The 26,549-nt window shown below is 42.2% G+C and overlaps 1 protein-coding gene across 2 annotated transcripts in view; it reads left to right on the top strand.

Annotated features, from left to right (window-relative positions):
• ANO2 (anoctamin 2) overlaps nt 1–26,549 on the top strand; it is a 301,023-nt gene that overhangs the window by 115,491 nt on the left and 158,983 nt on the right. For both annotated transcript variants that reach the window (XM_036455715.2, XM_036455714.2), the window contains exon 10: nt 4,095–4,159. In XM_036455715.2, coding sequence (XP_036311608.2) covers nt 4,095–4,159 — 65 coding nt within the window. The remainder of the gene's footprint in view (nt 1–4,094; nt 4,160–26,549) is intronic.

Genomic DNA, 26,549 nt, shown 5'->3' with positions numbered 1-26,549 from the left:
CTTAACCTCATCTGTTTTCTATCTAATGCTAATAGTCTCGGTGTTTAATTTCCTGAAAAGTCCCGGATCAGATTTAAAGGAAAAGGAGGAAGCATTTTGCCCCACATCTCACCTCACTCACCCCAACCACTTTTTGTCCTCCCACTCTCTAATTTCACATTCCTCCCCTTTAAAGAGTAATCACTACTGATATCCACCTAGGAAACCTCCTGCTGGGTGGGTGGTGACCCAGTTAGTACAGGTAGAGAACTTTATAGGAACATTCCAGACCAGGATCACACAGCAATTCATGGGAGAAATCAGCCAGCCCTCTCTTATCTTTACAGAGGCAGAGAGAAGCAAATTGTAGACTATCCAAAAGATACGTACATTTGTCTTTGCAAGGCTATATTATTATTAACAACAAAACCTTTTAACAAAATATTTTTTTCTCAGGAATTTTTTTTTTTTTTTTAGGCTAATAGAATTATTCCTAGTGCATAACCCAACTGATTGTTGGGTAGAATCTGGGAGGCAGGGAGAGACTAGCCAGGGTGGAGAGGCATCCCGGTTCATAATTCCCAAAGTTTACATCAAAATGATGTTCAGCAAAGATGGACCAGTATCTTTGAAAGACAATAGGCTTTGTTCTTGTGCCTTTCCCTTGGGTTTGTTGACAAGTCCTGGTGTCTTTGATTTCCTCTGCCAGGGTCATGTTGGGGAAATGCATGTGATGGGGAAAAAGAGAAACCATGAGTGAGAGTGAAGCTCTTTTTCTGTCTGTTTGGTTTGGGAGACATACCCAGCAAGGTGAGGAAACTGGTTCCAATGTCCAAAACCATTTGTCAAGTCAGGACTAAAACCTTGGTGTCAAGATTCCAGCCAGAGCCCTGTAGCCGAGTGGACACAACTTCTTTTACATGGTGAGGGGAAATCTGACCAGGGTTCCGGGTTCCAGCCTGTAGTTTCAGTGGTTTATGGTGATGTCTAAAGGTAATCTAAAGAGGAAAGAGCCAACCTCTTGAATATGTGCAGTATATTTATTTGTTTTTATTACATTGTAATTGTCTATCATCCATTGAGAGGCATTCTGGAGGGTAATTAAAAAGAATCTTCCTCCCTCTGAAGCACAGGGGCTTTTCACCTTTCTAGAAAGCAGGACAGCAGGAAGAGGGAGCAGTGTGGGTGTGTAGCCCCTGGCTGCTAACAACTACGTAATTCCACAATAGCCAGACCTGCCTGGTTTTCTCAAGCATCCCATTGAAGTGACCATTAACATCTTCTGAAGGATGCCTGACCCCACTGGCTCCAGGCGGCTCCCACCCACTTACAAGGGGAACCCAAAGCCCAGCACTGGAATGATTTTCAACCCTTGGTCCTGGATTTTTCCTGCTTTTGGTAATAATTGTTTTCTCTAGTAGACAGTTATAAAGTGACTCACTAAAAAGTGTATAAAGAGAGTCAGTCTGCCTTTTGACAAAAAAGTTACTTTTCTTATTTTCACTTCATATTGTTTGTTTCAATTGAGGATTAATTTTCCAATTCTGCACAATTCCCATTGTACTATTAAAGGAAAAGACCTAGATAGTTGAGTGACTTGCCAAAAAATTCAAACAGGTCATTGTAGGATCCAGGTAGGGAATTCCATTCTCTCCCATTTAGGTCCACCCTATCCCATTCGTGCCTCTCAGTTGGTCACAGCTGGCATCTTTCTGCCTGTTGCAGGTCCAGCTGCTCTCTGAGGAGCCTGTGGCCTGAGAGGAGGCCACAAGTCTCAAACATCTTGCTGTGTTCTGGCATTGTGAGTGGTTTTTACAGTTGGGTCCTTTATAGTCTGAAGAGATACTCAGACCAACTGATCCACTGTCAAACGTAATCCCTAGGGAGCCTGTGGGCCACTTGTATGTTGTGATCAATCAGATGGGGTAGTCTCTAGGGGAGCTGTTATTTCCTGCCTTAAAGGATTGAGGTCAGACCAACATGCCTGGAATTTCACCCAGGGCTCCTGAAATAAGGCGCTGTCCACTGAGAAGGAGCTGTAGACCTTCCCTAATCTGCTTTCAGGCTTGGCCAATGGGTGTAGCTCTAAGAGAGGAAGTGGATTTGACAATAGCTTTGTTAAGAAATTCTATACTATGCAAGCTTAAAGGGATTATCTCAATTTACTGTGGTTGTCCTGAACTTTTCTTACACCACTTATTACGTCTTCTTCTCCCCCTCATCTTGGGCATTGTTCCCCATAGGCATAGACCCCAGAACATGCCTCCCTTCAACCTGACTGGGACCCTGGAACCTGGGCTTTAGCATGGCCTACTTGGTCTCTAATTGTGTGTGATTAAATATTTGTGGAGGTAGGGGAGGGTCTATAGCACTCTTCACCCTCTCCCTGCCTCTCCTGTAAGGATGTATAAACTGGCTTGGGTGAGCCACATGGGTGTCCAGGCCTTCAATTTGCTGCTCTATAGCTCTAGCTCTTCTGCAGGGGCTGCCTGCATCCAATTTTGCAACTGTTCATCGCTTTGCACGGAACTCACACAGCTCTCTTGGCTCATCCTCATCTTTATCCATAAACTATGGATACAGCTCTGTGCTTAGAGAGTACTACACTGATAAAGGGACTTTCTGGAGGTTTCTGATAGCCAGTCTGGGATCCAACCAGAGATAAGGCTTATAAGCTTGGCTTTTAGTTTGGGCTTGAGCCAACTGGGCCATATTGACTTATTGGAGTATTTTTAGCTGTCCCATCCAGTGTTCTCAGACTCAAGTTTTGGCTGGACAGGTGACTTGGAGAGGAATTTGCTCTAGAGGGCAGAACCCTTGAGGCAGGTGGTGACGTGCCACAGCCCTCAAGGGAGGAATTGCCTTGCATTTCCTGATGCAGGCTGGCCTCCCTCTGGGCCACAAATGATGGCACTGTGACAACCAGGTGCTGGTGAGTCCAGAGTTTGCACTGGGGAGAGGAATAAAAACCCAGGGCAGTAGAAATGCCCAAGATGAGGGGAAGAAGAAGATGTAATAATAACAGTAAGATTAATAGGTGGCACCTGCCTAGAATGATCATAGTCCAAGCTCATGAATTCAGATCTACCTGTACCCATTATTCACAATGCCACTCCTTTTTTATGTCTTGGTTTCCTAGTTTGCACATGGTAGCAACTGTGGGTGCCATTTGTTCTATCAGGATCTGTGTAGTTTCTGGTTGTTGGGAGAGTTCCTGACAATAAAAGTCTATAGGCATTAAGTAGGAATGTCAATTCTTGTTGAAGTTTTCATATCATGTACTTAAAGTTACTCAGGTGAAAGGATGGCTTCCTATAGGGTGGATGTTGAACTGGATATACAAAGTACACAATGGCAGTAGCTTTTTCTTGACATAAATCTGTGTGATGTATAAGGAAATGTGATCTATAAGGAGAATAATGAACATAAGAAGGTAGTAACTGTGTTATAAGTCTCAATTCTAGACAAATAATTTGATTCTGTGTAGTATCTGGGCAGCTAAGTGATGTCTAGTGATGCTTTGTTACCAGATTACTTGTGGGTGACTTGTGAAGATTGTTGGACAGGTATTTGACACTAAAATGTAGTTTGCCCTTGGGGCTGATACACAAGCTTGTCCTCATGCCAGTTCTGCTAACGTTGCTGTGGAAAAATCACAAGATGGCATGGCCTGATATGTTTGGTGCATTATTTTCTCCGTTATCCTCTAGAATGTGCACAGTGCCTGGTATAAAGTATATGTTCAATTAATACTTGTTAAATGAGTGAATAAAAGAATGCCAGGGCTCATTTTGCTGGAGTAAGCAAGACAAAGGAATAATGAAGGAAAGATTATGATGGCTATGTGCAGCATTACCTTGGAGTGTGACAAAGGTCACCTTTATTTTCTGGGGAAGAAGTCAGATTCTACAGCCTCCTGCCTTAGGACATCTCCCCTGTAAATGTCTCATGAGAACTGTCCTAGGAGCTGGATTTTGAAAATTCAATTTGACTTGCTAGTCATCCAAATGAAGCCATTGGGATGGTTTTGGGAGTAAAATCTTGACTTGCTGGGTTAGACAAAGGTGAACAGTTGCTCTCCCACTCTAATCTGTTTCCCTATTTTTCTTGTTTAGCTGCTATATCAAGAATGGGCACGCTATGGAGTGTTTTATAAGTTTCAACCTATTGACCTCATCAGGTAAGATGGGGGAGGAAATTCTTGGGAAGACTCTAGAGATGCAAATCCTAAAATAAACCCATCAATCCCGTTAGCTTCTGGAGACTGTTGGTTAAGCAGAGAAATTGCTTTGCTAGGTTGTATTATTTCCCTGCTGTGTCTTATGGATAGGGAAGCAGCTCAGGGACTGGGAGAAAAATGGAGGCTGTGTGAGCAACAGATAATGTAGATGGATGCACCATGACTTCCACTTTGAGGTCCTTCAGCACTATGGTCAGTCTCTGCTTGTTCGTGTGTGTGTGTGTGTGTGTGTGTGTGTGTGTGTGTGTGTAGGGGGAGAGGGAAACAATGGAATTACACCTCTTGTTATTGTTCTAAAGAAGGATCTGGTTGAAGCATATCCTTGGGTTATGCCCAAGTAACAATGGTGTTGATTAAGAAAAGGGAAGACCTGGAATAATCTGGCTGGCCTGAGAGGTAATATGGGCTTTTTATGGCATCTCCAAATTAGAAGGGAGGAAAGACCAGGTCCTGGTATCTCTTCCTTCAGCACTGCCCCTACAATGATGTCCTGTTACCTTGAGAATTTTCCCAGCTACTATAGAACATTGGTGAAGAGTACTTTTAAAGAACATACTAGAATACTGTAAGTCTGACTAGCATAAAATGGGTTCAGGGTTCTAGAAACTCAGTGTGTTCTTAGAGTTCAGCCTATTTCCTAGCTGAATATTGGGAGACAACAACTTCAAGTGGGAAAGCACTAAGATGAGTCTGGAGACTGGGTTCTTTTTCAGGCCCAACCCCCCTCCATATTTCTTTGGGCAAATAATGCCCCCGCTTGGCCTTCAGGAGCCTGGTTGCCCTAAATTGGGAGGCTGAACTGAGGGATCTCTAAGGAAAGTTGATAGAGAACGCTTATTTGGAAAAGAGGACTCTCAGCCTATGACTGAAATAATGGACTCACTGTCATAGCGTCACTGTGGTTCTTCTAATGAACTAATTAATCAGCATGCAAACACAGACAATGTTCCTGGATGATTGCCCTGGGCTGGGACTTTAAAAGGGGCAGTAGCCAGAAAAATTGAGTCCAGAGGGAGAAATTCCAGCTGCTTCTTGGAAGAAGAAAGCAGCCTGGGACCATAGTTTGGGCAGGTTCACTTCCCACATGGAGCTGTGAGTGCCTTCTCAGGGAACTGGGAGCTTGGCTGGACGTCTCTTGACAACAGGTGTTTGTTCCAGCTGAAGACTGTGCTTGGGTTGAGAAGCAGGGCCACTGGGTGACTGTGACTGAGGCTCTCTCCCCCACAGCACCTCCCAGGCCCTGGCTGCCTTTCATGGGCCACCTAGACTGTTCTCTGGGCCACACCAAGGCTGCTTCCTCCATGCCTGGTGGGCTTTGATCTTCCTCTCCGCATCTCAAGTGGCCACCCACTCTGTCGCCTGTTTTCTCCAACTACTCATTTGTTTTTTTCAAAATATGATTAAAAAATAAAAATTCTCCTTACTAGAGAGCCCTGTCTGTGCCCCTGAGACTTCAGGTGACTGGCCGCCAGCTAAGTGGGAAATGGCTCTAATATGCACTCAGTTTTGGCCACCAAAGTAGCCTCACCTGCAGGGGAAGAATTGCCTTTGGAGCAGAGCCCTGCTCTGGGGCTTGGCGGTTCCTGAGCACGGAGAGCTCAAATGTGTCTAGACGGGGCACGATGCACTGCAGAGCTGGAGGCTGGCCACTGCTCCTCATGGATCAGATGGCTGGGGAACTCCCACAACCCTGGGCTAGGCCAACAGATTGGCCAGAGGAAGCAAGGCTGCACCTTAGGCATCTCTCAGATACTGGCTGAAGGGAAGGGACACTGGCTAGTGTGTGTGGGGAGTTATCTACACTGTAATATAAGGAACTTTCTGACTTCCTGGGGCTGCAGAAAAGAGAGAGAGTGACAGTATCGGGGAGAGAGAAGAGGGACAGGAGCATTAGGGGCAAAGTTGGGTAAGAAGAGACAGGGAAGACAATAAAATGCAGCTGGATGGCTTGTAAAGACTCAACTCGTGTGGAGGAGTGGGGATCAGCTACCAGTACTCTGCAGATACCACCCTAAACTCATTTCACACTTCCTTCCAAATGATCCATTTTACTTTCTCTGATTCTTTCAAAGTAACCTTCTTCTTCCTCCTGTCTGCCCTCTCTCTGACACCACACCCCCGGTGCTTCCTCAGAATTATTTCTTTCTGCCTCTACCACTTCTCCATCTTTCCTGCTACCACCTTTCAGAAATGCCTGTGGCTGCCTTCCTCGAGTCACTGTGGCCTCACACTGTGATGAGGCTGTTTCATTACTACTTCCTAATGTGAACTGAACCCTCTTGGTGCCTCACATATAAATTGCACCCATATGGTCTGTGTTGAGAGATGGATAGAGGCAGGAGGGGTCTGTTACAAGCTGAGTATAATTCAGACAAAGGTCTAGCAGAACTATTTCCCACCTATTTCCTTGGGTACTCAGCTCCTGTGTTTAGCACTGAGCTTCAGCTCTTCCTGAAATCCCAGTATGCCCCTCACCCTCATGCCAGTCCCTTGGAACCTCCTAAAACCCCAAGAGCTTAGTGGGGATGGGAGGTCTGTTTACATTTTGAAGGCCTTTTTCTAGGTCTTCAAGCCTGAACTTGATAATTGGGGTTAGAGGCTCCTTTCCCAGGTAGTGAAAGTGGGCAGAGGGGAGGCAAGACACCTGCACCCTTGGCCCCTCCCTCCTCCTGTTGCACCTTCAGGCATGCCCAGCAGGCTGCACTGTGAGACTGCTGATGTGTCTTTCCAGCCCAACAGGGCTCTTCACCTTTGCTCTAGAAATCTCTGGGCCTGCAGGCCTGAGTGGTGTGTGTGAGCGCATGCAACAGTTGCCTCGAAAGTTCCTCAGGAAGGTATCCAGCAGGGATTCACTCCCAGTAGATTCTTCTGGGGACATCCAGCCAGCAGCACTTGTGCCCTAGCAGAAATGCAGTTTGTGACTAAGACAATGAGGGACAGGATGTCTTAGCTGGAGGGAAGCAGCTCTTCTAATCCTTTAGGAAGAGCACAAGGGGTCTTGCTGCCAGGGGAGTAGGTTTCTGCCTGTACTGCTCTGGGTTAACTCCCCCATGTCCCAGGAAGAAAACAGCTTGGATTTCCTGGGGACCCTGGGGGTCAGGAGCCCTCTGGGTTTGTACAGATGTCATCCACTGTTCATCAGGAACATGACCTGCCTTTTCACTAGAATTAATGTCTGCTCAACAGGCTGAGTTTCTTAGCTTGGAAGTTTTGATATGGGTGAGACAAAACAGACTTTAAACATCTGAGTTTGATTTAGCTCCTAACTATACTTGCTAAAGTTTATGTACAAAATGTTTATTTTTTAGCATCTGCCACTGCATGAGGAAGAGAGGGGTTTATAAGCCTACTAGGCTCAAGAGATTGCTGCCCATTGTCTTGGGAAATTCACTAAGGGGGTTATTCATGGGCAGCACACTGAACCAGGAGAGGGCTAAGTGGCTGTCACCCACTCATTCCCATCTCTTTTAGGGATGCCCAGTTCAAGAGTGAGGCTTCCTAAAGATCAGGCCCTGGGCATGAAACCCTGTCCCTGGGGCAGCTCTGAAGTTCCCTTAGAAATGTTCTGGCATAAACCTATCTGGTATGGCTCAGTGGTTAAGTGTTGACCCATGAACTAGAGGTCACAGTTCGATTCCTTGTCAGGACACATGCCTGGGTTTTGGGCTTGATCTCCAGTAGGGAACGTGCAAAAGGCTGATGATTAGTGATTGTCTCTCATCTTTGATGTTTCTATCCCTCTCTCCCTCTCCCTTCCTTTCTCTGAAATTAACAAAAACATATTTTTTTTTTAAAAAAAATGTTCTGACTTGAAGTTTTGAGACATGAACACTTCCACAACAACCTGAGGGATCATACCACCTCACGAGCATTTGGGCATCATCTGTGGAGAGCAAGAGTGATATGTGCCCCTCTCTTGACACACATCTCTAACATTTTAGACTCCCAGCTTTCTCCAGCCCTGCCTTAGGGAGCCTGTCCAGTATCCTGGCATCACAGGAATTGGTTAGCCTTTCTCCTACTGCAAGACAGATGTCCTTTTCCTTGCCAGAGTTCTCATCCACGAGAAGGCTGCGTGATTTGATCCATCCTTCTTGGTCAATCTCCAGGCCCTATCCCCATCCAACCCCTCTAGGAGAGAGATAGGGAGCCACATTCTTTCTTAGGAGGCTTTTCAGAAGGCCAGGTTGGTTTAGGGGTGGGAATGGAGAGGAAACAATGTTAATCAACCTGTGATTAATTATTTCCTGAGCCCTGCTGCTTCCTCCTTGATCCTTCTTTGGGATTTATAAAGGCCATTCAGCCCAATGCAATAAATATTTACTGACATTTACCATGAGCAAAGTTTCTGTGCTCAGAAACATGGGTGGTGTAGCAATAAATAAGGTGAAGTTTGTGCCCTAAGGATCTAGCAGTTATGTAGGAAGACAGGCATGTGCACAAGAGGATGAAATGAGGGCTTTTAAGGATATGAGTGTAAACATGATAGTACTCAATGATAGAAGAAGAGTAATTGCTATTAGCAGTATAAGGGAAGACTTTCTTGAAGAGGTGGCACTTGAATGAGAGTGTTGATTTCTGAAGGACTGAAGTTAAGGGTCCTGAATGTATCTTCATTGCCAGCCTGTGCTTCCCTGTGTGTGGATTTCTTGTTTAGTCTGATACTCATGGCCAGAAACCACATTGACCTAATGCCTGATCCTTCCTGCCTGTTGATTGGGAATGGTAAGATAAAAAACTTGAGTTGCAAATCTCACCTTATGAATTTCGTGCCAGCCTGATCCATGCACCTTGATCTGCCCTATAGGTTAGCAGATAATTCAGGGTTGGAAGGAGGTGAGGCTGGATCTAAGAGAGGATGCTAAGGAAATGTGAAGTGAGGGACTAGCACACATAGGGGGTATTTACACAGGCCTCAGGAGTTAAAGTATTGGATTTAGTTGGGAAGTATTTTCAGGCTGGAAGGAAATCTCTTATGGCTCTGAAGATTATTTTCCTTTTGTCTCTGAGAGTATGGGAGCAGAGTAGACAGAGAAAAGCAGACAGTAGCTGCTTCAGACCAGGCAGATACAAGGATAACCGTGTTCTGTGATGTTATATTCTGGCCATTGGACAGATCAGGAAAATAAGTCAGGCTGATTAATAAATCTAACTGTGAAGTAGCTCTATCCTACTCTTCTTCCTCTCTTTTGTCCCCCACTGAATGTCACTCCCTTCCAGTTTGCACTTTCCTGGAGGTTGTGGCCTGTGGCTGGTCAGTTGACTTGCACTAGGAATATGGTGCTCTTAGCTCCAGTCCAAGGCTGCACCCAAAGGCCTTCTAGGTCTTCTGAGTTGGGCCTCCGGAGCCTCAAAACAACTTTCTATAGATGGTGATTCCTGTTAGATCAAACTTTTAACCTTCCTTCCTGTAGTATCAGCCATATGGTACAGATGGTGGATCCCAAGATCCATGGTAGCTGCACATATTCCCATGGTCTCCCAGAATTGCAAGGGGAGAGCAGGGAAGGAAAGAGTTACCTAGCTCATCAGCTCACTGCTTCCTTGACTACTTATGCCATGTCCTGTTTTCCAAGGAGGATCAGAAGCTGATATTAGTTTGAAAACACATGACAAGTTTTATATTTCATATCTCCTTGGCCCTTGTGTGCAATAAATTCTCAGTACCCAGTAACACAGGGATCTGACCATAACATCACAGAGGTGGGATGAGCTTAGAGGTCAGCCAACTAAGTGCCTGGCCCTGGAATGAAGGCATAAAGAGTTCCTCTCACTGCCTATTTATTTAACCAATGTTTAGCCTCTGCTTGACTTTTCTTATAGTAGAGAGTGCCTTGCCTCAGGAACAACTTGTTTGTTGGATATTTCTAACCTTGACAAATAGTCATGGAGCCAGAGCAAGAACTCTGCTGACTTTCTCCCTTTTGCTCCAGTTTTGCTCCTGGGAGCTCCAGAAACAAAAGTACCCTGTCATATAGTTTAGTCCTTAAATTATTTGAAAATAGTGATTATATCAGTAACAGCCCTTAGATACCTAAGGATTCATTCCTCTACATAAAATATTCCTGGACCTGTCTGCATGTCCTCGTATGACATAGGCTCTTCACACAACCTCATCATCATGATTGTCCTCTTTTGGACTCACTGGCCTGGGGAACTCAGAGCAGGGCCCTTAGACACACCTCACTTGTACAGTTAAATCAACATAGATTTTTTACTGACCATATATCAGACACTGGGGGTATGCAACTGAATTAAGCATGACTTCATTCTCAAGGAGCTTAAGTTCAAAGTCAAATCTCCAAGCTTGTGGATGACCACTGGGCTTTTCTGAGATATGAAGGGACAAACTGATGGAGAAAATTTTCAAGAAAGTAACTGTGAGACTGTAGAGAAACAGCATATGGAAAAGACTGAGGGCAGGGTTTGAATTCCCCAAACTAGTCATCTAGAAATATCCATACAGTACCCACAGACCCTGGAAATTCTCAGAATACATTTTCGGATCACATCACTTAGGGATTTACAAAACATGTCCAACTCAGGTCATCATGCTCAAAGAAGAACTCAGCCAGGAGGAAATATTTCGGGAAAGAAAAAGTATTACCATTAGAGATTTGAAGAGACATCCATATGAAGACAAATGAGCTTTCTACTCCAGGAAGAAAATAGAGAAAGTGTGAGGCCAATACTTATTAAATTAAAAGAGGGATAGAGTAACTGTGTATATGTTTATCAGATCCAGAGGTACTTGCCTGGGGATGTTCCTTCAGACAGGGAGCAGTGGGTTGAGATTAGAATTCATTTTTAGCTCTAGCTTTGTTTCTAGTTGATGTAATATTTGGATAAGCCATTCTCTCTTGAGCTTTAGTTTCCTCAGCTCTATGAAATAGGCATCATAATACCTGTCCTACCCAACCCATGATATTATTATGAGGATTATGATAAAGACTTGCACAAATACTGTGGACACAGGCTTGGTTAAGTAATTATTTATCTGCTCCCTGGGGGGAAATTATAATATTCCCAAATATTGTATAATCATTGGACTGTTTTTCATTGTAAATCAATGCACTGTAACTACACACTTTGCAGGCATGAACTCTGCACCTCCCAGTGGCCCATGGTTATTCTTACCTCCATGTATAAACTCAGTGAGATGAGATGCTTCTCCAAAGCCTAGATTCAAACCCAGGCCTGTCTGACTCCAGAAACTATGATTTTTCTCTTGTGCCATGTGGCTGAAGGTGACACAGAGCTCCATCCAGTTGGATGTCAGGCAAACTGGCTGTCTAATGTTAATCCCATTAATTAGCAGTCTCTGAGGGGAAACTGGTATGATCTGCTGGTAAGTAGAGCTGACTGACCATAGTCAACCTCTACTTCACCATAGGGTCATCGTTGTGAACATTCCTCTGTGCTTAGCAGAATGACATGTCACTCTCAGGGCTTGTTGAACTAGCCCCTGTTAAATGATCTCAGAATTCCATGTTTTTAATTTCTCTTTTCTATTTTTCATAGTCTTTTATTTTTCTGACTTCTCCCATGTTGTCAGCTGTCACGTCTTGCTTTTTTCAACCCCTATTTACTTCTTGGTCTCAGCTGCCAGGTTAGCAATGAGACACCCAAACAGGTTAGCATTGTGCTGCAGGTAAAACTCCTCCACAGCCTGTCTTAGAGTCTGGCTCTTGTTAGGTGTGGGGTTTTGTCTACCTTTGCCATGAAATTGTCTTCGTTTTGCTTCCAAGTGAAAGTGAAGTGGTGTTTTTGAAGCTCAAGAAGCCTCAGAAAGGGGACCAGAGTGAAAATGACATAGCAGGTGCCTTTACTGTGAAGAGCTGCATTTTGTTCTTTTTACTTGCTTTGGGAAGTCATGTAAAACCCAGACTATCAAAGATTTTTCTTACAACAGAGTTCAGAGTCTGTTAACAACACATAGTGGGTCACTGCATCAAGGGCCTACTGTATGAAGAGCTTTGTCCTGCATGTGGTATCAAGGCTAAAATGAGGAGGAAAACAGGACTCTTGGAGAGTAATTATGGGACATACAGAACTTTTCTGATGGAGGTCGCAGAGCTGTAAAGGAGCACCCAACAGGGAACTAATGCACAGAGCTATATATAGAAGAGAGAGGTTACAGGGAAAGGTTTTGAAGGGTTTAACTACTGCATATAGTATGGTTGATGAGAGAAAAAATGAGACTATGGGGTATGTGAATCCCAAGTAGAAATTAGAGATGTGAAGGAGAGAAGAAATATGGTTGGGGTTTACAAGGTTTGGATTAGGCTGAGAAGAGAGCACCATGGCTCCAGGAAATGGTTTAGAGGAGATATTTGAGACAATGTGGGGTAGAAGTCCTACACAAAGGGATCACAACAGTGGGAATAGAAGGAGATGCTATGGTGTGGCAAATTCTCTGGAATTTAGTCAGGTGGCAAAAAAAGCTTGCTAGGGTTTGAGGGCTTATGTACTCCAGCTGTGAGGTAAGAGTGGGCACATCAGGATTTAGTTTTTTACTTATCCTTTCTCTTGAAAGACTTTGGGCAAGTCCCAAAGTTCAGCCCTTGTGGACCTGGTGCAGTTCCTTTCCTGGGCAGAGAGACTTGAACTCTTTGTGTCTCCTCCACTAAACCTCTAAGCTGGTGATACAGGTGTGATCCTGTCTGTGGGATTCAAGAACCTGAGATAGATCTGAGGGACTGATCTTGCTCTAGAAGGAGGGAGGGCACTAACATGTGGTGAGGAGTTACCATGGACACGACCCAATTGTTTGATCCCATGAGCCACTGTTTCACCACGTGTCTCTGGAACCCCGGAGCTCCCCATTTCTGCTAATGATATTCTCTTGAGTGATGTTCTCCACCCACACCACATGGGTATGTAACCAACATAAACACAAAACGTCTTAACACATTAAATAACATCAGCAGAGCACACGTTACAACAACAGCCACAAGATAGCTAAATTTAATTAGCCCGGCACACCCAGGCTTTTTGCACAGGCACATGCCTCTGTTTAGAAATGGAAAAGCACAACATTCTGTGGGTCTTGAAGCCAAAGACAAAAGCAAGAAAAAACACAAAACTTCAAGATCCCTACCTGGGAGACCGCTCTCCTCTAGTATTTTCTTGGGATTATCTTAAGGTATTCAAAAACATGAGTAGTTGGGTAACTGCCAAAGATTGCTGTCTGCCCCCGGCAGAATGGTTGACTCAGTCATGGAGGGGTTGTGCTCAGCATGAGTTACTCAGCCTATTGAAGGGACTCAGGAAACCTTCCTTGAGGGCTCAGGCCAAAGGGTTGTTGGCTTGGCCTCTTTGGTTTCTTTCACAGAATCTATTTCACTAAACAGTCAGGAGAGGCAGAAAGGGGAGTGGAGGACTGGGATTTTGAAATTTTTATTGGTGTGTTTTAGTATGGAGGTGGGTAAGGGCACTGGCTTAGTTTCCATATGTTATCAATTCTAACAAAATGGCAGTATTTCTTTTAGGTTGATATTCTTCCCAATCCATAGCCTTTGGACAGGAAGGCAAGCTGCTCAGTGAGAGAAGTAAATTAGCCATAGACTGAGGGTATCTCTTTACCACATTCAGATTCAACCTCCTAGAAGCTCCATCTAATACCTCATGTCAGTTCCTTTTGCTGGAGTTCATTTACCACCCCACCCCCCACATTTATACATTCTCCATGCTTACCCCATGGTCTAGTGCACCTTTGTTATATCCTGTCAAATAATATCCCTCTTTAGATATATTGGCCCTTCTCTAAAAATTTTACATTTGTAGATGGTGAGGTTTGGGCATCCAATGATCCAGCAGCCATCCAGAAGCATTGTTATGGGACAATGTGAAAGAAATAGAAGGAAGAGCCCCCAAACCTGGACCTCTTACCGTCCAGTTAGGAAGAAGACTCAATGTTTTGGGAAAGAGATTGAAGACAACATATAACTTAGTTTAATTTAACCTAGCATACTTATTGAGTACTTTCTCTCTTCTAGGCACTGTTTTAGGAAATGATGTTAAAATGATGAAAAAGATAGACATGGACTGATCTTGGGTGATAGGTAATTTATCATCTAACTTGGGACACTTTTTAGAGTGAAAGTGAGTACTATTAATAATTATGCTAAGTGTACTAGTGAGCTGTTGTCACAATAATGCTGCATAACAAACTACCCCAAAGTCAGAAGCTTATAACAACAGTCATTACATTTTCTTGCTCTTGTGTCTGTAAGTTGAGTGGAAAAACTCTACTTCAGGCTGGGCTTGGCTCAAGGCTTCAGATTGTGTTCAGGTCTCCAGAGCTTTTCTCACTCCCCTGATATCAGAAACTATCCAGGCATGTTCTTCTCATCATTAATCTCAAGAGCACAAGGAAAGGAATAGCAACACAGTGCCTTTTAAGTCATTACTGACATCTCATCCACTAGGGTTCCATTGCCCAAAGTAGTCACATGCCAAGCACAAATATAGAGTATACTTAAGAAAAGTATACTCTTTCTTAAGGGGAGAGAAGTTAATATTTGCTGCGTACCAATCTAACAACAGGTATAAACCAGGATCATCTTATGAATAGCTGAACCTCATGAAGCTTATGATTTAGCAGGGAAGACAGATAATGTGTAGGCAATTGTAAGTGTGGCATGGGATACAGTATGGGATGTGGGGTGTAATGAGAATGAAGATCTAGTGCTATCCAACCTAGTTGGAGAAAGCTTCTGTGAGGAAGTGACATTGGAATTAAGATTTGATACATGAGTGAAAGTCAAGACGAGCCAGGAAAAGATGAGTGAAATAGTGACAATAGCTGACATTACTTGGTCCGCCCTGTGTGCCAGGCTCCATTAAAGCCCTTTACATTTGCTAACTCACTACCACCCTTTGAGGCAGATACTATTATCCTCATTTTACAGATGAGGAATTGAGACATGAAGAGTTTTGCTGGAGTTCATTTCACACAAGGTCACATAGCTAGCAAGAGGTAAGAGTTGAGCTTTTAGGTTCATCTCTGGAGTTAATTCTCTTCACCACTGTGTGTATTGTCCCATTGCTGGAGGAGGGGGGTTGGGTGCTGGAGCATTAGGTCTGGGGGCATGATGAGACCAGGCTGGGATGAAGCAGGGACCAGTTCCTGGAGGACTTTGAACTTTATCCAAGGAAAAGAGTACACCTGGAGTGTTTGGCTTATTTGGGTACATATGTATGGGCAGCATTGACATGATCTGTTGGCTTTTACTCTTAAAGAACTTGAGGCTCTTCAGTGTGAGGCAACAGAAAGGACCTGAGATTGTGCATTTTTTGCCAAACACTGTGGTAGGGCAAGGTGGGGAGTCTGGGGAGAAGAACCATTTTTCCTCTTAGATGTCCTCTGTCCTTCTGAGAGGACTTGTGGGCATTCTGGGTACTATGTCTCTGATCCCAGCGTCTCTTTTCTTATCCTCATTCCTCCACATCCAAATTAATCCACAAGTCTCACTAGATTGTCATCAGTGGATGGGAACCATCTCTCCCTGTTCACTGGTGGCAGATGGCTTAGTGGGCAAGATGATGACTACTGCTAACATAGCACTTTCCCCTTAGACCCACCATGAAAAAGAATTACCATGTCCTTTGTGTGCACAATCTGATTGAATCTTCATGGTGACCCTGTAGGGTCGGCCCAATCATTGCCCCCATTTTCAAGATGAAGACACTGCAGCACAGAGTTGATAAGTCCTTGCTCAAAATCTCAGGCAGTATGACTCTAGAGTCCATTATCTTAACCACTTTGCTACATTTTGAGGGAGGAAAACTATGTTGGTGAGACACACTGGATGCTTCCTAGAAGGGGACCAAGGCAGGTGATGGAGGTTAGTGGACAGATGTCATTAGACATTCAGATGGGATAGCGAAAGGACTCTAGTATAATCTTTCAGAATAAAACATCTGATTCCTTAAAGGGGGGAGCGGTGTTGTCATAGATCATGGGGGCTTTAGGATTTTTAGATCTGGAGGTCCTTGAAATCCATCCCCTCATTTTATAAAAAAGGAACCAAAATCTTCTAACAGAACTAACAAGGCAGAGGGACAGAGGTGTTATATCTGAGGCCACTTCTAAATAAGAAATTGTTAGTCTTTGCTGCTCTAACCTGCTGACAGTGAGGTAAGCTAGGAGGTAAAAGACTGTGGAATTAGAGAGAGAGAGAGAGAGAGAGAGAGAGAGAGAGAGAGAGAGAGAGAGAGAGAGAGAGATGATTTTCTGGGCAGGTTGAATTAATTGCTACCTTCCTCGCCTAACAAGAAGAGGATTGAGGGATTGAGATAATATCTCATCTAAGGTCAACTTTCTAGGCTTCATAGGACAGAATCTCAAGCCTGAAGCCTGTCTGGATGCAAGACACAAGGTCTCACATGAAGCAAATTGAACTAGGGATTGGAAATCAGGAATCTGGACCCCAATTCTGGACTTTGTCTATTGGACTCCCTACTACCTGAGACACCCTCTTCCCACCCTACCCTCACATTCTGGATTTTTTTCCTCTTCTCCTTCCTGAACACCCCCATCTCTGTTTTCTTTTGACTCTCTGGCTTTGATCACATCTGGAGCATTTTGTAGAGTTGATGAGTGTGTGTTTTCCTGTTGGGACACATGGTGTATATCAGAGGCACTTAAGAAGGTCTGGAGGAGTGGAAAAGTCTGCGTGGCATCTCAGGGGCTTCTGGCCTGGAAAGTGGATGGCAGCTGCATGGCAGGGGACCTGGCATGAGGGCTGTGAGGGCCGCTGATGCTTGTGGAAGGCCCAGAGGCTCAGCCTGAGGACTCATGCTCCAAATGACTTGTTGTCCCAGTGATGTTGGTGCATGCTAATTATGTGAGTGTGTTTGTGTGCACATGTGTATGTGTATGTGCGCATATATATATATATATATATATATATATATATATATATGGAATGGAAGGGTCCCTCTGCCTTGTTGCCATGGTGTGCTGTCCTCAGGGTTTTGCTCTCCACGATAACTGGGACTCTTAGCTGCATATCTGCACAGTAATATAAACCAATGATGTGTCTCCTATATGTGGACAATCGGTGATGAATGTGACATGGATAAAAAAGGCAGAACAGTGCTCTGTTTGTAAAAGGTGACAATAATTTTCAGTGAGCCACCGGCAGTACCAGTGAACAGTGAGGATCAATGAGATACAAAGTGGGCTTCCTGTAGTGAATGAGCTGGGAACAAGCCCAGGCCTGTGTCCTTTGATCAGAATTCTTTTTGCTGTCTATAACTCACCCTTTTGGAGTTGGCTTTTAATCCTCAGAGTCCTGGGCATGGCAGAAAGGAATTGGCATGATTTTATGGGTGAATATGTTTTTGGCAGGAAGAACAGTGATGGTAGAAGGAAACAGATTCTGTGAGAGGTATTCTGAGGGATTGAGGTCACATTTGCCCTACTTTTCTTTTTTTTTTAAATTTCTTTATTGATTAAGGTATCACATATTTGTTCTCAACCCCCCATTCCAGTCCTTTTCAAAAGAACTGGTACCCTACTTTTCTTTTCTTTCTCCTTTTTATTTTTATTTTTTATTTTTATGGGTGGAGGGGTGGGGAATTGCCAAGCAACTCTGATCACCATTCATTTGGAGTTTGACTCCTGACAAGGAGTTTCAGAGTTCATCATGGTTACCAGCTCCTTTCTCCCTACCCCCTCTTCCAGGTTGTCTCCTCAGTCCTTCCCACACCCTCCCAAGGCCTGAGGTATTTATCTCAGGCTTCACGGCTATGTGCATCTTTTTTTAAATCTCTTTGGTCCCTGGGACTCTCTCCTTCTCCCTCCTCCAATAGCCCTCAGGCTTTGTTCTTTTTCCTACCATTTCCTTTCTTTATCCATCCATCTCAGTTACCCTATATCTGTTTACTCCTAGTGATGTCTTTCAGACTTGGGGGCAAGTTACCATCTGGGCTTGCTGAAGGTGATCTTGGAAAGTGATAGAAATATTTATAGGCCCAGGGTAGGAGTGGTGCTGGGGAATGCCACACAAAGTTCAGCCTGGAAGGTTGTTTATGCTCTTGGAACTCTAACAAAGAACAACCCCATCTATCCATGGTTCAAATTAAATTGCAGATGCCCTTGAACTCAGGGTTAGGAACGTAAACAAGTAGTGGGTCATAACTTCAAGCGGTGAACAAACTTGGCAGGAGAGCAGCTTGGTGAGGGTTGGCAAGGGATGGATTTTCCAATTGATGTTTTTCCAGGAGGCTTCCCCGACTTTGTGGATTGCAAGCATCAGAGCACCTCTCTTGGCCAGCACATCTGGAGTGTGGCTCTTTGGTTGTGAGGCAATTGTGAGAGGAGAGAGGAGAAATTTCTTAGTTTTTTTTCCTCCACTTAACTTGTCTTGCTCTGTGGATGAAAGGGGGGATTTAGAAGAAGGTGGGGAGCCGAGTGAATGGCCTGGGAATCACATTAGGATGTCTGACATTTAAATTTCTGCTGAGACACAGAATCCCAAGATCCTGAGCCTGAGTTTGAGCTCAGGATGCTGTGATGAAGACTCAGCTTTCAGTCCCCCACATGCTTTGAGTGGCTCATTGATTCACTCAATAGTCAAGATACTTGATAATTCAACAAGCACCAATTCTGTGGCAGGAACCAACCCAAATAGTGGTGATGAAACAATCCTGCCCTTCAAGGAGCTTTTAGTCAAGCTGGATAAAAGATAAATCGGCAAATACCTACAGCTAGGTGATGATTGCATGGACAGAATATGTGCAATGGATACTAGGAGGGACCATAAGAGAGGCTCCTGAATCAGTCAGAGGAGACCTCCTGGAAGATGCAATGACTGAGATAAGTTTTGACTAAGGACTTGGTGTCAAATGGTTGTAGGAAAGGGAAGTGGGCATTCCAGGCATGGAGAACAGCACAAATTAAGGCATGAGGTGGTGAACACAGCACAGTCATTTAGATTTGAAAGGAACTGAATATGGCTGGAATGAAGACTATATGTGAGGGTAAGGTGGAATGGAAGGCAGAAAAGGTAGGCAGGCATCAGATCATGAAGCCAAACTTAAATACTTAGCTCAAGTGATGTGGAAGGATTTTAAGTAGGAAACTGGTAAAATCAGACTTAAAGAATGTTATTGGAGGGATAGAGAGAAATCCTCTAATTGTTTTTTCCAGAAGTATGCCACAGCCAGGGCAAAGCGAGGCCTTGTGAAAATGGTGCATAGCTTGGATCTCTAGTTGAAAAGAGAGTGCTGTGATGGGAGAAGAAGCAGAGACTCTTGGGCTACTGAGTTGTCTCCCCTTTAACAAAATTTCTTCTGGGTCCTTGAAGGCTGCTTATTAGACTTCAGATGAGGAAGCTGAAGCTCAGGGAAAATTAGCTGGGGAGCTGGGGCTTATGAATGAAAGCCAAACAGGAGTAATAACCCACAGCTTTGCTCTAGGGTGGCCCTATCTTCTCTCATTTTCAACATTATCTGTTACCAGTGGGAATGAGTGGCAGCAGTATTTATGGGAACATTTATACAAAATCCACACAGATTGCAAATTCACCATCACCCTGGCTTTTTGCCATGATACTTCCTAAGAGCTGGATTTATTTATTTAGGCTTCTATTCTCTGTTCCCCTGGGGGTAGAGATCACAAGGAACAAAGGCAGCACTGATTGGCCAGGATCAGTCAAGGGGCTGTATCCTGGGGGTTAGGCACTAGTTTTGGGTCCTTGAGAATGGGAGGCACACTTATCATATTTTTCATTGGTACACATCTGGATAAAGTATTTACTTTGAAAGATAACAAGAAACCAATATTCAAAATGCTCTTGACAAGAAGGAATCCTAAGCCAAAACCAGCGAGGTGAAATTTAATAATGGTAAATGTAAAATCAGGTTAATAATAATAGCGTAGGATGAAGATAATTTGATTTGGCAGGCACTTGTGCAAGAGAGTTGGGGCAGGGGGAGGGGGAGGTGAGTGGATCACAGCTAAACATGAACTCTCAGGTTATTGCCAAACATGAACTTGTCTTACACTGAAGTAATGAACTCATGGGGTACAGATTGTGGTTAATTATGATGTCACCACTCCTGAGCAGTCAGTTCGCCATGGAAGAATGTGCTCAATTCTGGGTGCCCAATTTTAAGAGGAATGTTGACACTCAAGAAGATCCATTGGTTTTACAAATTAGAAACCCAGGGAAGATTTCAGCTAATAGAAATTTCTTTTAAACTTGGTCCAAAAGATGTATGAGAAACATTAAATGTGAATATTTTCAATTGGAACATATGCTCTCTAGTTCCCCATAGCTTCTAACATTCCTTATTGTTTTATATCCAGCACTCACATATCACTGTTTTGTTTTGTGTGTTTTTTTCTATCCAAATGAACTTGTAGCCATTGAATTCTAACAATTTCCAATAGCACTAGACTTACCTGAGACACTTGTTTTTTAAATATCATTTTCTACTTCCACAATGGCCATGATGGAGTATCTGGTGTAGGACTAGCTTTTCTGCCATAAAAAAAACTCTAAACTACTTAAAATATATGTAATAACTATTTTCAGACTTCAGACAAGTCAGGAAATTTCAGAAAGAACAAGGGTAGCCCTATAGTTGCTCTGAACAGTAGAAAATAAAATAGTTAGTTTGTAGTCTTAAACCTGACCGTATTTGGCAATTACATTAAGTATAAATGTATAAATAGTCTAAACATAAAAATTGAGGTATAGGCCAGCCTACGTGGCTCAGTGGTTGAGCATCGATCTATGAATCAGGAGGTCATGGTTCGATTCTCAGTCCAGGCACATGCCTGGGTTTCCAGCTCCATCCCCAGTGTGAGGCATGCAGGAGGTAGCCAATCAATGATTCTCTCTCATCACTGATGTTTTTCTCTTTCTCTCCTTCTTCCTTCCTCTTTAAATCAATAAAAAATACTTTTAAAAATTAAGCTATCAATTGTTAGATTGGATAAAAAACAATACCCGACTAAGTGATGCCTATTTGAAGCATACTTTAAATATAAAGGCACAGATAAATTAAAAGTAAAAATGTGCCCTGGCCAGTGTTGCTCAGTGTTTACAGCATCAGCACACACAATGAAGGGTCTTGAGTTCAATTGCCGGTTAAGGGCATATACCTGGGTTGCAGGTTCAATCCCTTGCTCTGGTTGGGGTGCATGTGGAAGGCAACCAATTGATGTATCTATCTCACATCAATGTCTCTCCCAGTCTCTTTCTCTCCTTTCCTCCTGCCCTTCCACTTTCTCTAAAAGCAATGAAAAAATATATTCTTAGATGAGAATTAACAACAACAACAACAACAACAACAACAAAAAAGTAAAGGGTGAAAATAAATTCACTATGTAAACACTAATCAGAAGAAAGCAGAAATGGCTCTATTTATATCAGACAGTAGACTTTAGGGCAAGAAATATGATCAGAAATATAGGTGATAATTATATTGATAATGAGGCCAACTCATTAAGAAGATGTAACAATCCTATTTGGGATTGTGTGCATCTGATAACAGAGCTTTAGACTCATGGATATAGAGAACAGACTGACAGCTGTCAGATAGGAGGAGGTTGGGGGCTGGCAGAGAAGGGTGAAAGGATTAAGAAAAAAAAACAAAACACAACTCATGGACACAGACAACAGTATCGTGATTGCCAGAGAGAAGAGGGGTCAGGGAAGGTAAAATAAAGAGAGGATAGATAAATGGTGATGAAAGGAGACTTGACTCGAGGTGATAAAAACACATTACTATATACAGATGATGTATTATAGAATTGCATACCTGAAACCTATGTAATTTTATTAACCAATGTCACCCCAATAAATTCAATTAAAAATAAAATATATGGACTAAAAATAGACAAAAAGAAAGGATAAATAGACAAATTCACAATTATACTTGGTGATTTCAACTCTCTCAGTAATTGAGAGAACATATAGTCAATCAGAAGGGATGTGGTAGACTTGAACAACATTGTGAATGAACTTGTCCTAATTGGTATTTATAGAACACGAAGCCAAACTGCAGCAAATGCATTATTTTTATGTGCACATGGACTGTTTACTGAACTAGATCATATTCTAGCTCATAAAATAAGGTTCAATGATTCTTAAGGATCGAGGTCATATGGAATATATTCTCAGACCACAGTGGAATTAAGCTAGAGATCATTAACAAAAAGAAAGGCTCATCTTTCCTCCTGCCCCTCCATTATGCAGGTCCACATCTCATTCATTTGTTGCAAGTTGCACAATTCTTTCTTGATAGACACTGCTAGCCTCTGAAGAAGTTTTGAAATAAGTGACATCTATTAACAAATGTGGAAAAAGTAGTAGTTCATATGACCTGTTCAGGATATGTCAGCTTTTATATTTTAAGTATACTGTTCTTTTATTTTTTCTGATCATCTTTTTGCATAAAAGATTCACTCCAGGCAAAAATCTCAATTCTAGAGACAGAATTTTGTCACCTTTACAGTCATGGTCACAGAGACAGAATCCAGAGACTAAGTTAGACATGGGACTATTTAGGGGTTTAGCCTAAGGCATTATCCCTAGGACATGGGGTATACACCTCCATGGATATTAATAACCAAAGGAGTATATCTGAAATATGTCAAACCATTCCACATTATTTAAATTCTTCCAATTTCACCAAATGAGAGCCCTTTTCTAACATTTGTTATGCTTCTCAACAGGCCATTATTTTTACCTATGAAAATCCATTTCTGACAATCCGTATGCTAATTTACCAAGCTGGGCTTGTTGATAGAGACAAGGAAAGCAGAAATGCCACCTGTGATCACGGGCTTTCTGAATAGATTGCCAGCTGAACACCTGGGCTATCTTGCTTAGCACCTGCCTCATAGCTTCAGTCAAATAACACACATCCTCTCACACTGTGTATGATGAAGTATTTTAAAGTCACTCTTACACATTGTAACATTTCCCTAGATGGTTTCCTCTTTTAAAGATGTCCAGGAAAGGATGCCGTTGGCCTGCACCCTTGCAACCTATTCCAATGTCACACGAAGTCATCAAGGTTTCCTTTTCCCCTTCCAAAAAGGCCTCCAGGAATGTCTTTATTCTTGTTTTCAGAGCCTTCTTCAAAATGTGCACAGCCTCTACTGCCTGCCCCGCCTTGTACCTTTGATTTAAGACTCCCAGTTCCTGAGGGTAGAGAGCGGGTTTGGCCATGGTTCATGGCTGGTGTGTTTACAAGGGAAGGATCATCCTGCAACCACATAAATGGCTATTAACTTGTTCTCTGTGGTTGTTGCACAAACTGCTTTGTGCTCAGATAATTATTTTCAACTATCACTTTGTTCACCTTTAGTCTCTGCTAAAATCAAAGAAAGGACTGAGCACTGAGAGGTAGGACCTGCTAATGGACATTTCTTTATTTTCTTCTAAAACTGCTTTTGGAGCCCAAGAAATCAGACATCGCCATTCTGAGGTCAGGGTCTGGGCTAAAATGAGAAGAAACTGGATTTTATTTTATTTTACTTTTAAAAATAATTTTAAAATTATAGAAACATTCAAAAATAATACAAAGAACTCCCTATCATTGGCACTCTGATTTATCAATTGTTCATATTTTCCTACATTTGCCCTCATTCCCTCTTTCTATATTATTATTAGTAGTAATATAAAGTCATTTAAGAGAACGTGGTAGACATCATGCCTCTTTATCCCTAAAAATGTGTATTTTCTAAAAACAGGGACTTTTTCTTACAGTGTAACTTTCAATACCAGGAAATTTAACATTGCTGTTATGTCACTATGTATTCTACAACCCATATTGAAATTTCAATCACCCAAATAGTGTCCTACATTATAATTTATAGTTGGTATATCTCTTTAGTCTCCTTTAATTTGTAACCTTCTTGTCTTTTGTGGCATTGACATTTTTGAAAAGGATCTTTGTCTCATATTATCTCATGATGGGGTTCAGATTTTGTATCATTAGTAGGAATCTGTGTTTGTTGTTTTTTACTCAAACAGCCCCCTTCCTTGGGTTGGCTCCAAAAGTTAACTCATTAACATAAAAAGGGACACCATTGCTGCTCTCCTTAGGAAATTCCCAGGCATTTGGAAGCTGTGAGCCAGGAACTGTGGCTGAAGACCAAGTATATCTGAGAAATATATTCTGGTCATCTGAATATATATATATATATATATATATATATATATATATATATATATATAAATATATATATATATATATAAAATTATATATATATATATATATATATATATATATATATATATGTATTATATAGCAAATCACAGTATCTCACTGTCCTATATTGTTCATTACATTTTCATGTGAAACTGGTCTTGGTTTGAGATGATCATATTTCATTGATTCTTAGAGTCTACTGATTGTAAGATGCACATTTATATAATTAATACTTAAAAGAGGTGAATGTTTAAATGAATGAAATATGGTATAAGAGCATTGGTGGTTAAAACCCATCATTTATGCTCATGCATTCATTCAACATTTATTCAATATAAAATGATGTGTAGTTTGGTGGTCAGGGACAAAGAATCTCCTTCAGAACTTAGCTGAAATTCAAGAAAATAAAGGGAAATATTTGCAATTGAATAAACTTGAGTTTACTCACATTCCATTTCCTGATCTTTGGAAATGCATCTAACTTCTCTGTGTTTCAGTCTTCATCTATAAAATGGGGTTAATAATACACATCTTTTAGTGCTATTGTGAGGATTGGAATAATATTTGAAAATCATTCAGCTTAGTGTCTGGCTCATGATACAGCCCTTATTAGAGTAGGCACTCAATAAATATTTGTAAATAGATTGATTTATAGGCATACAATTAATATGCATTGTTGTAAGAGTGAATTACAAGTGGTCATTCCTTTTGATGTTGAAATTGCATTCCCTCCACTCTATTAGAAGCCATTTTGTTCCATTTCCAGTAAAGATGGAGAACAGCTGGACACCAACCCTTTGATAAAGTCTGAGGACAGAAGTGGATTCACCCCTACACATTGGTCTTAAAACTGCAGGGAAATGATGTGTCACCTTATCCATGGAGGTGTCAGACCTCTGGAGGTCATTTCTTTCTAGTCCCAACTGGCAGACCACATGTCTGCTCCCACTAATTGCAGTTATTTTCCTGGCTGTCAGTGTTAATGATGGATGGGTGCCACTGCCATTTGGATTTGTTGACCAGAGATAATTATTTTCCTAACATGTTCCAAGCTTGCTTAAAACCATACTATGCATTTTGGTCCCTGGCTCTTCTTTCGTTTTTTCCCTTTTCATTTTGAAATCTGTATGTGTTTTTCTGGCATGAAGAGAGGAAGATGGGGGTGGAGAAATACAATCAAATCCATATGTTTGTGATGCATTTACCCTGAAGTAATAAGAAAGCATTGTTGGGAAAGAGCCTTTGGATGACTTAGGAGATATTGTTATAAGTTCCACATTGGTCTCTCCATCTTCTCAGCCATGCTTCCACATGCCAGGTTCTGAGAGGATCAAGTTCACCTGGGGACACTGCTCTCTTACCTCTTTCTTGTTACTTTCATCCCTAAGGTCTTGTTTCCTTCTCTGCATACTCAACATAAAAAGATAAATGATTGAATCTTTACTTCTCTCTGGAGCCTCAATAATCATAGTTGATTATTGCTACCATGACCTCATATCTCATCTAGAGACCATTTCTTTTACCATCTGCAATCCTGATGATTCTTGGTTGGTGCCTTAAGTGAAAGCTAAGTGACTCCTGTGAACTCCATAATTTTGATGGCTTTTTTTTTATGTTTTCCAAGTTCATGCCAGTTTTCACATCTGATTGTTTTTAGGCTCATTTCCTTTCTTTCACCTCAATTATTTGTGTGCATATTTTAAGAGATATTTATACTTCATCCATTTGCTGTCATATGTCTAGAGTTCTGAAAGAACTTTGGTTAATGTTTGGATAGGGAATTCATTAACTTTTCCTAAGATCTTGAACTAAATTCTTTGGGGTCTGCCATATTCTGGAGTATCTGTCCTCAAATTTTGGAATGGTCCTCCAGGTTATAGCATTGTTCTGTACTCAGGTAGCTCAGGATCTATGCCAGTGATCTGAAAGCATATAACCTTTGACTTAAGCCTCAAGTTCTGCTAGGATTCTACATTGGTAAACCAATGAGAAGAAGGCACCAAGCATCTAAGCTCAAAGAAGTCCCTCTTCCTCTAGTCCTTAAGTTAAAAGATACTGGGAGAAAGCTCATGGGGAAACAAAGGCTACCCATATGTACATTATTCCAGGGAATCAGGAGCCTGGGCACAGAGACTGGTGCTGCCTCTGA

The sequence above is a fragment of the Pipistrellus kuhlii genome, unplaced genomic scaffold, assembly GCF_014108245.1.
Source record: "Pipistrellus kuhlii isolate mPipKuh1 unplaced genomic scaffold, mPipKuh1.p scaffold_m20_p_3, whole genome shotgun sequence".
Classification (NCBI taxonomy): domain Eukaryota; kingdom Metazoa; phylum Chordata; class Mammalia; order Chiroptera; family Vespertilionidae; genus Pipistrellus; species Pipistrellus kuhlii.
This window is presented reverse-complemented; position numbering and strand designations above follow the sequence as displayed.